Source organism: Amblyraja radiata, chromosome 5, assembly GCF_010909765.2.
Source record: "Amblyraja radiata isolate CabotCenter1 chromosome 5, sAmbRad1.1.pri, whole genome shotgun sequence".
Classification (NCBI taxonomy): domain Eukaryota; kingdom Metazoa; phylum Chordata; class Chondrichthyes; order Rajiformes; family Rajidae; genus Amblyraja; species Amblyraja radiata.
The window spans coordinates 49,354,505-49,370,151 of record NC_045960.1 but is presented as its reverse complement, the minus strand read 5'-3'; the positions used below and the strand labels follow the sequence as shown (position 1 = coordinate 49,370,151).

Below are 15,647 nucleotides of genomic sequence, written 5' to 3'. Positions count from 1 at the left end.
GGATCGAACCCGGGTCTCCCGCGCTGCAAGCGCTATAAGGCAGCAACTCTATCGCTGTGCCATCGTGCCATGCAAAATAAGAGGACTGGTAACAAATTAACATTGCATGCTCATAGTCGTCATGGTATGACTGCTTTGCATAATTCTGGTATGGAGCATGCATTAATGTCCTCGCATCCGTCCACAAACTGCACCACAACATAGAACCAAAAATAAACTTGCATTAGATCGGAATTTTGCATTCACTTCCTGACTTGTTTTAAATAAAATTTATTTGAAGATTTTCGTAAAAGCTTTTTCTTTTTAATGTCTTTCTTATCTATATTTAATTTATTTTTTCATATAGTCTGTGAATTAATCTTTGAGGGAAATATCTTTGAAAATGACTCATGCTCAGCTTGATAATGTGAACATTGTGGTGCAAGGAATTTTGATAAGTGGTAACATCAAGTCACATTTCAAATGCTTATACTTGATTTCCAGCCACAAAGTTAGGTCCCGAGGCCTTCAGGTTTGATGGAGGTGTTGAAGCTATTGCAACAAGACAAAATGAAAAATATTACATTCTGCGCCCTGAGGTGATTGAAACGCATATGTACATGTGGAGACTAACCCACGACCCCAAATATCGGGAGTGGGGTTGGGAAGCTGTTCAGGTATGCATTTTTCTATTTAAAAACATGAGCTTAATAAAGCATTTAGGCTTTTTAAAATTACATGAGTTAAATTTTCATAGTTATAAGTAAAATCACAATCAAGGAGTCATATAAAATATTTATTTTTTGGCATTATTTGTTCCTCAGAAATGGTATTCTTGCATGACTGGATAGACCAGGGGTTCCCAACCTTTGTTGTCCCATTTACTCCTGGCAACTTTAATAGCACATAACAATGTTATTTCACTTATTTATGAACAACTAATGATGAACAGAACCAGAACCAAACACAGTCAGGCAATGAGAAAAAATATGTACAAATCCAGAATCAACAAATTTACCCCCTGGGTAGGCAAAATGTACCCCAGGCTGGGAACCCTTGTGATAGGATCAGCATTTGTATTTAATAACTTGTGGTCCAGTACTAACTTTAACCATTACTTTTATTCCAATACTGAGTGAATCAGGCTGCCTTTAGAATGACACTGCTGGTTCACTTGATCCCATTGTTGACAGCTCCACATTATCCAGGCTTATTCTTTCTTCTGCAGTGTTATCTCAGGTTTAGGATTTAGCAGCTTTGGCACAGAGTCTTTTACCAAGAGTTGGGGAATCGAGGACATTGGTTCAAGGTGAAGGGGAAAAGATTTAATAGGAATCCGAGGGGTCACTTTTTCACACAGTGGGTGGGGGGTGCATGGAACAAGCTGCCAGAGGAGGTAAGTGAGGCTGGGTTCAGAGCCAACATTGGATTGGCTAAGTATGTTTTCCCTGGAGTGAAGGAGGCTGAGAGCTAACAAGATAGATGTAATAAAATCAGGCATAGATAGGGTAGATAGCCACTGTCTTTTTCTCAAGGTAGTGGTCTCTAAAACTTGAGGCTACATGTTTAAGGTGAGAGGGAGGAAGTTTATAGGAAATATGAGAGATAATATGTTCACACAAAGATTTATTGGTAACTGAAATGAGCTGCCAGAGGCGATGGTGGAGGCGGAAATAGTAACCACATTTAAGAGGCATCTGGATAGAAACTTGTGTGAGAAGGACATCAAGCAATACGGAATTAATGCGGGGAAGTGAAATTCGTGTAGATTAGAATGATGATGAGCGTTGAACCAGTGTGCCGAATAGCCAGTTTCTATATTGTACAACTCTATAACTAGTCGAAAGGGGTTCTGCAGATTTTTTTTTTTTAGCATTGAATATTTAAATTCGCCATTATGTCATTCGGAATCCTGAGTCGGAACTTAAATTTATAATCATCCTTCATGGTAATGGAAATGTTAGTAACTCATAGATTTGCACACTAATCTGTTTTTAGATGATTGAGCCTCATCTCCTATCACAAGACCAGGGAAGCACAGAGAAAAGAATATACACAGCATTTTTTTGGATCTTACCCAAATTTCAAGGGATTAGTTTGCTCAATGAGACATGCATAAATGTATGTTTTTTGCAGATAGGGAGCATCAAGTCAGGTGAGGGAGATTTTATGCCATTACTTAATAATTTAAAAAGGATACAGGCCAGTGACTGTTTATTTTTCGAAAACAAAAATTTAAGGTGCAAAGTCCCTGAGGCTTGGCATGGTAATAGAGTTTACATAGGAATATAAGAAGTAAAAGCCGGCAATGTGGATCCTCTTGTCTGCTCCTCCATTCAATAAGTGTTTTACCTTGGTGCCACTTGCTTCCACTAACGACCTGTTCCTTATTTCCTCAATATCGAGAAATCTTTGAATATGTGAAACATAGATACATAGAAAATAGGTGCAAGAGTAGGCCATTCGGCCCTTCGAGCCTGCACCGCCATTCAATATGATCATGGCTGATCATCCAACTCAGTATCCTGTACCTGCCTTCTCTCCATACCCCCTGATCCCTTTAGCCACTAGGGACACATCTAACTCCCTCTTAAATATAGCCAATGAACTGGCCTCAACTACCTTCTGCGGGAGAGAATTCCAGAGATTCACCACTCTCTGTGTGAAAAAAGTTTTCCTCATCTCGGTCCTAAAAGATTTCCCCCTTATCCTTAAACTGTGACCCAATAGCAATACTGAACCCCCAATACAGTGTGCTTTAAGTTTGCATACTAATCTCTTATATGGGACCGTCGAAAGCCTTCTGAAAGTCCAGATATAACACATCCACTGGTTCTCCCTTATCCACTACTAGTTACATCCTCGAAAAATTATATAAGACTCGTCAGACATGATTTACCTTTCATAAATCCATGCTGACTTTGTCCAATGATTTCACCACTTTCCAAATGTGCTGATATTCCATCTTTAATAGCTGACTCTAGCATTTTCCCCACTACCGATGTTAGACTAACTGGTCTGTAATTCCCCGTTTTCTCTCTCCCTCCCTTTTTAAAAAGTGGGGTTACATTAGCTATCCTCCAATCCTCAGGAACTACTCCAGAATCTAAAGAGTTTTGAAAAATTATCACGAATGCATCCACTATTTCTAGGGCTACTTCCTTAAGCACTCTGGGATGCAGCCTATCTGGCCCTGGTGGATTTATCGGCCTTTAATCCATTCAATTTACCTAACACCACTTCCCGACTAACCTGAATTTCACTCAGTTCCTCCATCTCATTTGACCCCCGGTCCCCTGCTATTTCCGGCAGATTATTTATGTCTTTCTTAGTGAAGACAGAACCAAAATAGTTATTCAATTGGTCTGCCATGTCCTTGTTCCGCATGATCAATTCTCCTGTTTCTGACTGCAAGGGACCTATATTTGTTGTAACTAATCTTTTTCTCTTCACATATCTATAAAAACTTTTCCAGTCAGTTTTTATGTTCCCTGCCAGTTTTCTTTCATAATCTATTTTCCCTTTCCTAATTAAGCCACTAGTGCTCCTCTGCTGGAATCTGAATTTCTCCCAGTCCTCTGGTAGGCTGCTTTTTCTGGCTAATTTGTATGCTTCATCTTTTGTTTTGATACTATCCATGATTTCCCTTGCTATCCACGGATGTACTACCTTCCTTGATTTATTCTTTTGCCAAACTGGGATGAACAATTGTTGTAGTTCACCCATGCAGTCTTTAAATGCCTTCCATTGCATATCCACCGTCAACCCTTTAAGAATCAATTGCCAGTCTATCTTGGCCAATTCACGTCTCATACCCTCAAAGTTACCTTTCTTTAAGTTTAGAACCCTTGTTTCTGAATTAACAATGTCAATCTCCATCCTAATGAAGAACTCAACCATATTATGGTCACTCCTGCCCAAGGGGCCATGCACAACAAGACTGCTAACTAACCCTTCCTCATTACTCAATGCCCAGTCTAGAATAGCGTGCTCTCTCGTTGGTTCCTCTACATGTTGGTTTAGAAAACTATCCAGCATACATTCCAAGAAATCCTCTTCCTCAGCACCCCAGCCAATTTGATTCACCCAATCTATATGTAGATTGAAGTCGCCCATTATAACTGTTTTACCTTTGTTGCACGCATTTCTAATTTCCTGTTTGATGCCATCCCCAACTCCACTACTACTGTTAGGTGGCCTGTACACAACTCCCACTAGTGTTTCCTGCCCCTTAGTGTTTCGCAGCTCTACCCATATCGATTCCACATCCTCCAAGCTAATGTCCTTCCTTTCTATTGCGTTAATCTCCTCTCTAACCAGCAACGCTACCCCACCTCCTTTTCCTTTCTGTCTATCCCTACTGAATATTGAATATCCCTGGATGTTCAGCTCCCAGCCTTGGTCACCCTGGGGAGCCATGTCTCCATGATCCCAACTATATCATATTCATTAATAACTATCTGCACATTCAACTCATGCACCTTATTACGAATGCTCCTTGCATTGAGATACAAAGCCTTCAGGCTTGTTTTTACAACACTCTTACCCCTTATACAATTATGTTGAAAAGTGGCCCTTTTTGATTTTTGCTCTGGATTTGTCTGCCTGCCACTTTTACTTTTCACCTTGCTACCTATTGCTTCTACCCTCATTTTACACCCCTCTGTCTCTCTGCTCATGCTCCCATCCCCCTGCCACATTAGTTTAAATCCTCCCCGACAGCACTGGCAAACACTCCCCTGAGGACATTGGTTCCATTCCAGCCCAGGTGCAGACTGTCCTGTTTGTACTGGTCCCACCTCCCCCAGAACTGGTTCCAATGCCCTAGAAATTTGAATCCCCCTTGCACCATTTATCAAGCCACGTATTCATCTGCAATATCCTCCTATTTCTACTCTGACTAGCATGTGGCACTGGTAGTAATCCAGAGATTATTACCTTTGAGGTCCTACTTTTAAGTTTACCTCCTAGCTCCCTAAATTCACCTTGTAGGACCTCATCCCGTTTTTTTACCTATATCATTGGTGCCAATGTGCACCATGACAACTGGCTGTTCACCCTCCCCCTCCAGAATGTTCTGCAGCCGTTCAGTGACATCCCTGACCCTTGCACCAGGGAGATAACATACCATCCTGGAGTCTTGTTTGCGGCCGCAGAAACGCCTATCTATTCCCCTTACAATTGAATCCCCTATTACTATAGCCCTTCCACTCTTTTTCCTCCCCTCCTGTGCCACAGAGCCACCCCCGGTGCCATGAAATTGGCTGCTGCTGCCTTCCCTGATAAGCCATCTCCCCCAACAGTATCTAAAATGGTATATCTGTTTAGGAGGTAGATGACTGCAGGGGACTCCTGCACTACCTGCCTACTGCTACGCTGGCTAGTGGCCACCCGTTCCCTTTCTGTCCGCTTAACATTGACCTGCGGTGTGACCAACTCACTGTACGTGCTATTCACGACTTTCTCAGCATCGTGGATGCTCCAGTATGAATCCAACCGCAGCTCCAACCTTTCAATGCGGTCTGCCAGGAGCTGCAGCTGGACACACTTCCTGCAAACGTAGTCACCAGGGACACCGACCATATCCCTGATCTCCCACATGTTGCAGGATGAGCAAACCATGGGGCCGATCTCAACTGACGTGGCTTACCCCCAAATTAAATCAACTCACTCGCACTATAAAAATCTTAATCCTTTAAACTGTACCTATACTAAAAAGCACTGTACCCTTAACTCACTTAACCCTTAACTCACTGAACCCTTAACCAGAAAGCAGAAATACAAACCTGGGGTTGCTCCTAATCAGCTGCTTCGTCTAGTCCGCTTCCATCAATCAGCGGCTTCCTCCAGACCACTTCCTTTGAAGTGTGATGGACCGTTGCAGAGTGTGCGCTCCAACGGCTCCTGGGCCTCTGTGAAACAAAGCCTCGCGCTCCGTTTTAGCTCACCGCCAGGACGCTGCTCCTCCTGCTCCAACGGCTCCTGGGCCTCTCTGAGTGCTAGCTCCCGCATTTGAACTCTCATCAATCTGCTCGTATTCCTGCATTTGTAGTTAATTGACCATTACTGTTTAACCATTTGCTTAATGATACAAAAATGTGAAGCATTAGAAACATAGAAAATGGGTGCAGGAGTAGGCCATTTGGCCCTTCGAGCCAGCACCGCCATTCAATATGGTATGGCTGATCATCCAAAATCAGTACCCCGTTCCGGCTTTTTCCCCATATCCCTTGATTCCCTTAGCCCTAAGTGCTAAATCTAACTCTCTCTTGAAAATGAATTGGCCTCCACTGCCTTCTGTGGCAGATAATTCCACAGATTCACAACTCTCTGGGTGAAAATGTTTTTCCTCATCTCAGTCCTAAATGGCCTACCCCTTATCCTTAAACTGTGACCAAAGATAATTGAACACAAAGGCAGATTTTCTCAGTTAAGTTATTAATTTAATTGAGAAATCATGTCACTTGCTGTCATACTTATGAGGAAGTAAATTATTCTAAATAGAGCAGCTAAAAGTGGTATGGGATTACATTTAAAGTGCGCCATTTAGCTGCTGGGAGAGCATTTGAGAAATAACAAAGGCACTCTTTTCTGTAAATGCATGTCAATGAATTGTGTGGTGTGATCATGATTTACCCAGATGCATTTTCAGCAAGTGAGCTAAAAATTGTTTTGTAAAATCTTTGTAGTGGGAAGGAGAGGGATACATTTCATCCACAATTTTGAATCTGTTCAACCACTCCAACTCAAGATAAAGGGTCTATATTTTAACACTCTGTTATTTGTTCCCCTTAAATAACCATTTTTAGCTCTTTCATACAAGGGCAACAATTACCTCAAGCATCAATTCACAAAGCATGAATGAACAAAATGTTAATAAACAATATTAATGCTAACAAAATGGTCTCCATATTTCTGTTCTTTCATTTAATTTTACAATTCATGGTCAATATGTTAATAGACAGTAGGTGCAGGAGTAGGCCATTCAGCCCATCGAGCCGGCACCGCCATTCAATGTGATCATGGCTGATTATCCTTATAATTATGCTATAATTATTTACTCGATAAATAGCAGGTGCACAGCCTAACAAGTCCCGAGCACAATTTCTGCTGCGTAGAAGCCTTGTCCCACAATTCGTCACACACTCCATCAACATACCCTTCACATAGTTCTTGCCCGGCTTCTCCTTGAATATATCGAGGGGATTCATCTCTCAGTTCATTCGGTGTAATCATCGTGGGGGAAAAAATATTTGATTTTGCATAAAAGTACTTTTGTGTAAGCAATATATGTAAGTGATGAATATGGATAGTTGCTGTGTGTTTTCTGCATGCTATGGTTGAGAACTACAATTTTGATTTGTAATTTTGTTGTTAAGCTGACAATGATGATTTTATATTTGTCAATCCGACATCAATTATGTTGCCTTATTCCCAATTAGGCTCTTGAGAAGAACTGCAGAGTTGCTGCTGGATATTCTGGAATCAGAGATGTTTATTCCAATCAACCAACTCATGATGATGTGCAACAGAGTTTCTTCCTGGCTGAAACTTTAAAGTAAGTAAAGTAGTAGTTTTAAAAAGCATTAATATGGTGCCATAATATTAGTAGTTAATATTTTTGGCACTAATAACTGGAAATTGACAGGCAGATTTAAAAAGGAAAATACATCATTTTTATTTAACAGAAAGCATATTGGGCTGAGGTTCAGTTTCCAATTCTGATTAATGTAGATGTCTGAAGTACATTAAATTGATGCAATTATTTAATTATACTTTATTGTCACATGTACCTAGGCACAGTGAAATGCTTTGTTTTGCACATAACCCGGTAAAACCGTACACAAGTCAGTAAACAATGGTCGCCACGTGACAAAGTTACAAAAGTTCACCAAACTATCTACCACTTGCCGCTGCATGTGGCAGTCCCACCCCAGACCTGCTGGGTCTTCCTTAGTTCTCAGTGGCCCCCGCTGGGTGCCGCCTTCATTCTTGCCAGCCTGCTTTGCTCTCGACTGGCCACCTACGTCTTGGGCCCCAACTCGCCCTCGATGGCGCGGGTCCCGTTACTGCCTCGGGGGCGGGATTGGAGTCCGCAGTGGATGGGCTGCACCTACCGGCGGGTCCTCTGTCGTTGGTCCGTGGAAGGTGATCCTTAGCCCTCTGACCATGGCGAGTGAATCCTCTGCCCAGGGCAGTCCTCCATCGTCAGTCCACAGCCAATGAGTCCTCTGTCTGCAGCGAGCGGATCGTCAGTCCAAAGCGAGAGAGGCCCAGGTTCATGTCAGTAAGCCAGGCCTGCTTGCCGGGACACAATTGCATTGGGAAATGATGGGAAGAATGAAATTCTGGTGGAAGTTGTAGAATTTATTATAATTAATATGTCATCTAAATATTCTACCCTAATTCTCTGGATGTAAAAACAGGAAGCCATCGCCTGACATTATGATAAGTAGTTCAACTACCAGTAGACTTAATTAAAATTGCACATATACATTATGGATATTTTTCCACATAAATATATCTAGTAACATTTTTGGATAGCCATGTACCATTCATCATCCTCATTATAGTGACAAAAGCTGCATGAACTGAAAGGAATTATTAATTATTTTCACTTTCTGGAGGAGTTTGGTTGTTTTGAATTATTTACTATAAATTATTTACTATATATGACTACAATTCTTGTTTCTGTTTATCTTGTTAGTTATTCTGTAACAGCAGGCAGTATCGTATACCTGTGTGTCAATATATGTGTGACATGTTTTGCTATGAATTACAAATACAGCTAGAATAAAATGACAATATCATTCTCATATTTTTGCAACTGTGTGCAGTTTTTACATAAAGTAAACAGGAGATATCTTTCAAGTTTGAATAAAGAAAAACAGTGGGAAATTGTTTTGCAAGTTTTAAAAAATACTTTATTTCCATAATAAACTCCACAATATATTCCACGGTAATATATTCTGGACATGTCATTATTTCATTCGCTGTTCTAAGCAGTTCAATACATCACCAAAAATTGTCAAAGTTCCTAATGCTGTATTCCCAAACCTTTGAGACGTCCTTAGACAGGACTCAGCCCCTCGGCAGCAGGACATTAGACTGGTTAGGAGGACATCACAGTCTCCCTCTTCCTTAAAGCTGCTTATCATAGAGTTCCCTCTGTCAACCTTTTGAAAGAGAAAGTGTGAGTACATCTCATCCTGCTCTATGGAGCGGACTTTGGATCAGAAGATGATCTTGAAGGTCCTGGAGGCAGAGGGGTTTGCTAAGTCCTTTTACCTTTAGTATTTCCTCCTCGACACTCACCCCTAGAGTTTGGAACATCTTGCTCAGAAAAGTGCCTTTCAAGACATGTATTTTTTTGACTCGAACAAATATTATTGTTCGTTTTTTATTCCTGAGCCAAAATCCCAAACACTTCTCTGTCAGCACACTCTTTATATTATCTCCAGTTTTCAGGGAAACAACTCATCACCATCTTCTGAAGCACAACTAGGGGTTAGTAATAAATGCTATCCTCATATCATGCTTTTAATCCAACAAAGGTTTAACCTGTTCGCACAGTTCTGCGTATTTTAGTGGTGAGTGCCTCAGCGAGATATTGAAACATCAAACCCTGTGGAAGAGCTGGATATCTAGGACAGCAACGTTCAGATGACTGCATTTGTGAAGTTACCAGACGTTGCTGCCTTATTCATACATTGCAGATTATATAGCCTGATATACTCAGTATAACACAATTTTGAAATTCTTTAGTAAGCTTTCTGAATGTACGAGAGATTTTTTAACCCTCACCCTTATTTTATTAGCTTACAATTTACTTTTTAAGTATTGTTTTCCAATCTATTCCTTCAAATCTTTGAAGGTTTACAATGAACTATGATGGGAAATAGAAAAGTAAATAGAAAAGGAAAGACTTAATTAAATGAATACTTATACTCATCCTAAAATGATGAACTGACCTTAGAGATGGGGTCAGTTTCAGAAGAATGATATCTCGGCTCCAAGGATAAAATTCAGAGTGTAGATTGGGTTAACATGTTGTTTCAACTTGAGTCTAGATGCCAGAGCATGATTTAATCAAGGGTTATAGAAAGGGATTCAACAACAAAAATACTGTCAAGGGCCTGTCCGACTTTGCAACTTTTCCGATGACTGCGATCGACAGCAACTGACGCCCCTCATCGCCCAAAAAAAGTCAAGTTGTACGACACTCCACATCACCATCACGTCAAGCTACGACACTCCGCGTCACCCGCCTTCACAACACAAGAAGGTTACACCGAAGTATAATAAGCACATTGGAAATGAACATATCTACAATAAATCCAAGGACCAATAACTTTTAAAGAAAACATTTGTTTATTTAACATCAGCATCACCGGGCGTCAACCACAGGACAGCATACATCAGCGTGTGACAGGGCGCATGATGCCGCATGAAGATTTTGAACATTCCAAAATCCAGGGGCGGCAGGGTGACACTACATGCGTCACCCCGCGTCACGCCCCGACCACGCCGCGACAACCTCTTTTCAGGCTGTCGCCGAAAATGTCGCCCATGTGGGACTATTTCAAAAGGCCATAATAAAATTAAAGATGATTTGGAGTGGTCAGGAACTACTTCAAACATAAGCTCAAAACATATCATAGTGCATCAGTGGGGAGAGAAACAGAATTAACATTTCAGGTTTAAGTCTCACTGCAAAGATTCTGCCTGACTTACTGAATATGTCCAGCATGTCCTGTTTATAGTTCAGAGTTCCAGGACTTGCTTTAAAATGTTTCAATTACGGAAAAGTGCTGGTCAGCAAGTCTCTTCTCCAAAAGGCAGTGAATGTGGACATTTTCCAAAATGTGATATTTGGTGGTTAAGGTGCAAAGGTGGGCAAATCGATTCCAAGCAGAAATTGACTATGACCCAACTCAACTAAACAGACTTGTGGCCATTATTTGCCCGCTGCAGATTACAGCACTAGCCAAGTGATTAGGTGACAGCTTCATCATTCTTACTAATGAATCTGCCAGTACATTCTATAAATGTATAAAACAATACAGGTATTACTTCTTCCAATCAAGTATGAACTTAGCTGCTTGAAAAAAGTTAAACAAAGAAGATTATGTTCTTATGTTCACACTAAAGGGCTTATAAAATATATAGAAGATATTCACAATATATCAGTGAAGAAATTGTACACAGCTTCCCATTTGATGTGAAATTTTAAATGATGAAAAAGACCACTAATATGACCTGGTCTGCTCCACAAATCAACCAGTACTCGACCTCCATCCATGCCTCTTCCCCCTCTCTGATCATAAGCTTATACGGTTCACTATCCCTTCTCCGACACCTCGCCCCCGCTTCCTCCGAGAAATCACCTTCCGTAATCTAAAATCCATCGATCCCCACCATCTCTCTGACCTGCTCTCCACCACTCTCCCCCTGGACTCAACCCATATCTCACCTGATGATCTCACAAACCATCTCAACTCCACCTTGTCTACCTCCCTTAACATTCTGGCCCCCCTCAAAACAAGTACCGTAACTTTCAACACATCTTCACCCTGGTACACACCTGCACTTTGTAAGCTGAAACAGACTGGTCGCCGACTTGAATGACTCACAAAGAAATCATCTCTCACAGTCCACCATGAAGCTTACAAACTCCACCTCACTGATTACAAAGATGCCCTCATTGCTGCAAAATCTGCCTACCTCTCCTCCATATTTACCGACCCCTGCCTAAACCACAGAACCCTCTTCTCCACAGTGGGCAACCTCCTCAAGCCTCGAGCCAACACTCTCCCTACCTCTACTTCGGATCTCTGCAACTCATTCCTCCACTTTTTCGCTGATAAAATCAGCACCATCTATCAATCTTTATCCCCTGTACCCGACTCCCCAGCATCTACTCCACCACCTACCAAGGCCCCTCCTTTCAACATCTCCACTGACCTCCTTACCCCTCCTCCACACTGCTTCCTCTCCCAGTTTGACCTGGTCACCCCTACTGAAATCACCAAACTCATCAGCTCTTCCAAACCCACTACCTGCTCCCTCGACCCTCTCCCCACTCCCCTGCTGAAGTCCTGCCTCCCCGTTCTCTGCCCCTACCTCACTAATCTCCTCAACTCCTCATTGTCCCATGGAATTGTCCCCTCCGCTTTCAAAACTGCTGCTGTCACACCAATCTTAAAGAAACCTGGTCTCGATCCCTCCTCTCTCATTAACTACCGCCCAATCTCAAACCTCCCCTTTCTTTCAAAAACCCTTGAGCGTATCGTTGCGTCACAACTTCATTCCCACCTCCTTGCGTATAACCTATTTGAACCCCTCCAATCTGGCTTTCGCCCCCTCCATAGCACAGAAACTGCTCTCCTCAAAGTCCTCAACGACCTCCTCACCTCTGCTGACACTGGTTCCCTCAACTTCCTCATCCTCCTCGACCTGAGCGCAGCCTTCGATACAGTGAACCATAACATCTTGCTCACCAGACTCAAAGACCTCGGCATTGAAGGTTCTGCACTCAGCTGGCTCCGTTCCTACCTTTCCAACAGATCCCACTTCATCTCTCTCCATAACCACACCTCTGCTACAGCCACAGTCACTCAAGGCGTTCCCCAAGGCTCCGTACTCGGCCCCCTCCTCTTCATCATCTACATCCTCCCCCTTGGTCAGATACTCCGCCACTTCAACCTGGACTTCCACTGTTACGCCGATGACACCCAGATCTACCTCGGCACCAAATCCCCCCCCAACCCCCCCCCCCCCCCCTCTCCCATATCAACACCTGTTTGTCAGCTATAAAAACCTGGATGCAACATAATTTCCTCAAACTCAACAGCGATAAAACAGAATTCCTCCTCATAGGCTCCAAATCCACACTCAGCAAAATCAATAACCCCACTCTCACCATCGACGGCACCACTGTCTCCCCATCTCCCCAGGCCCGCAACCTTGGCGAGATCTTTGATTCCACCCTCTCCCTTGAGCCTCACATCCGCCATGTCATTAAAACTTCCTTCTTTCACCTCCGCAACATCGCCAAAATCAGACCCTCTCTCACACCTCCCGCTGCTGAAAGACTCATCCATGCCTTCATCTCCTCCTGACTGGACTGCTGCAACTCACTTCTCCTTGGCATCAGCTCCACCTACATCAACCAACTCCAACTGGTCCAGAACGCAGCCGCCCGACTCATCACCCACACCAAATCCTGGCATCACATCACTCCAGTCCTCAAACAACTTCACTGGCTTCCCATCTCCCACCGGATCACCTACCAAATCCTGGTCCTCACCTACAAAGCCCTCCACCATCTGCCCCCCCCCCCCCATATCTCACTGACCTCCTCTCCCCCTACCAACCCTCATGGTCCCTCAGATCCACATCAGCCGGCCTCCTCTCCATCCACGTCCAACCTCCGCAGTTTTGGGGACAGAGCCTTCTCCAGGGCAGCTCCCAGGCTCTGGATCTCCCTCCGCCAACTGATCCACAATTCAGTGTCCCTCACCATCTTCCAGTCCCGCCTCAAGACCCATCTCTTCACCTCTGCCTATCCTTAGCCCCACGTCCCCCTCCCTTTTCATCTGTGCTTGAATTGCCTCATATTGTGTTTTGAATTGAATATTGTCTTTAATTTGTGTACTAGTCATGTCTCTACTATTTTATTCCGCTTACATGCTTTTCCTCTACTTGTTAAATTTTTGTAAGGTGTCCTTGAGACTCTTGAAAGGCGCCCATAAATAAAATTTATTATTATTATTATTAATATGTGCTGAGACTATTGATTGAGACTTATGTGTGACTGTCGATTATGAACATTGGTATGACAAGCTTCTTAAATTGATAGATTAAAGGCAAATTAAGATCTACGTTAGACTTCAAGACAACTTTGAATACATGTGTTACTTACAACTCCTATTCATGGAACAGTATTGTTAATAACGGTGGAGGAATCCAAAATTATGCATGGCGTTAAACTCCTGCATCTTATGTTCTGCAAAATCAAGATGTTCTCGTGTTGGTGTGTCCATCCATATTAATATAAATCAATGTTGTTTGTCTTCAGATATCTTTATTTGATGTTCTCTGAAGATGACCTCCTTTCACTGGATCACTGGATATTCAACTCTGAAGCTCATCCATTACCAATCATACGCAAAAGTGACAAAATTCAGTAAAATCAATGCAAATATTTTGGACGTCTAAATATTCATTATTTTAATCCTAATGTAAAACAAAGCAAAATAAATTATAATATGCAACATGCATGCTGCCATATAACCAATACAAGACTGCAGGAGACTGCAACAACTCTAACCTCCTCTGTGAGGAGATGTCTGCTTTGAGCTGCAATTTTTGCCATGTTGCAAAAACGCCATAATTAATTTAATATCCAGAGATTTATTCATAAAGAACCATTTTTTTTTGCTTTTGTTTGTTCCTAAGCCACAAATTTATTAAATAAAAAATATAAATTAAAAATTTGGCTTAATTGACAATTATAAAATGAGATCTTGATATATATGCTAAATTTTATTTTTCCCTATTTCATATAGTACAGATGAAGATTGGTGTGTTGGATAAATCATAAATGTGTATGTCTGGTAATTTGTTTGATATCTGAAGTTGAGGAAATCAAAAATCTTGTAAGAGGTGATATAGTGAATTATTGAAGTTCCAACTTGATGGTTTGGAATGGACCCAAAGGACAAATATTGCACTTGACAGATCTTTTAAAATATGGCAGATATTCAATATGTGAATTTATTTCACCTCTTCTGTATTTTGATTTATTTTTACACTATCTATTTGTGTATTTCTTCTGCAAATTAAAACATTCCCTTTATATGAGCCTCTAATGTTGTAAATTGTTTGACTGTCGACTTCAACAAAAATAAAAATATTTTTATGTATGTTTTCTAAAGCAATTATGAAATGTATGGTGATAGATACATTATCTAAAGAATTGGTATTTTAATTAATGAACGATTCTCAGCCATTGTGAGCAGAGTGTTTAAAATGTTTACTTTCTTCTCACATTTACACATGCAGGTAACGTGTCACCACCGAAAATGTCGTTGGTTGACATGAATTCAAGAACATTTCCCATCTTGAGCCAATTTAAAAACTCAGTTATATTTCTCTGATGGTTACCGTTGGCACTCTGTATGCTTGTGTGCGTGCGTGTGTACGGTCTGGAAACATTTGATATTATTTTATACATATTGTGTGATCATAATTCTCCGACGGTTTCTACATTCCTTCCTGGACACCTTCGATAAAAAATAAATGAAAATGAAAAGCCATTTTTGTTGTGAGCATATATTGTGATGAGACAAAACATCAAATTTCACATTGAAGGGCGCAAAGTGACCATAGATAACATAGATGACCAAATTGGTGGCCAAAAAAGTGGAATTCAAGGAAAGTATTGAGAATAGGTTATTAATGGAGCTACTTAGCTGACTGGCTGATAATGGATGGGTTAGAAGAAGGGATAAGCAAATAATGGGAACCGGAATCAGAAAATTTGACAAGAAATAGGATTTGCAGTTCTGGAGAAGAATATTCTGGTTAGCTCAGCTCAAACATTCTCAGTAATTTGCCTCCCTCCTAACTGACACGTTGTTCTGCAGCTGATTTCCCAGCTGAAG

The 15,647-nt window shown here is 41.6% G+C and overlaps 1 protein-coding gene across 1 annotated transcript in view; it reads left to right on the top strand.

Moving 5' to 3' along the window:
- Nucleotides 1-15,299, top strand: part of man1a1 (mannosidase alpha class 1A member 1) — a 432,971-nt gene extending 417,672 nt beyond the window's left edge. Inside the window, exons 10-12 of the mRNA XM_033021184.1 lie at nt 484-656; nt 7,422-7,537; nt 14,060-15,299. Coding sequence (XP_032877075.1) covers nt 484-656; nt 7,422-7,537; nt 14,060-14,171 — 401 coding nt within the window. The 3' untranslated portion in view covers nt 14,172-15,299. The remainder of the gene's footprint in view (nt 1-483; nt 657-7,421; nt 7,538-14,059) is intronic.
- Nucleotides 15,300-15,647: the final 348 nt, after the last annotated feature.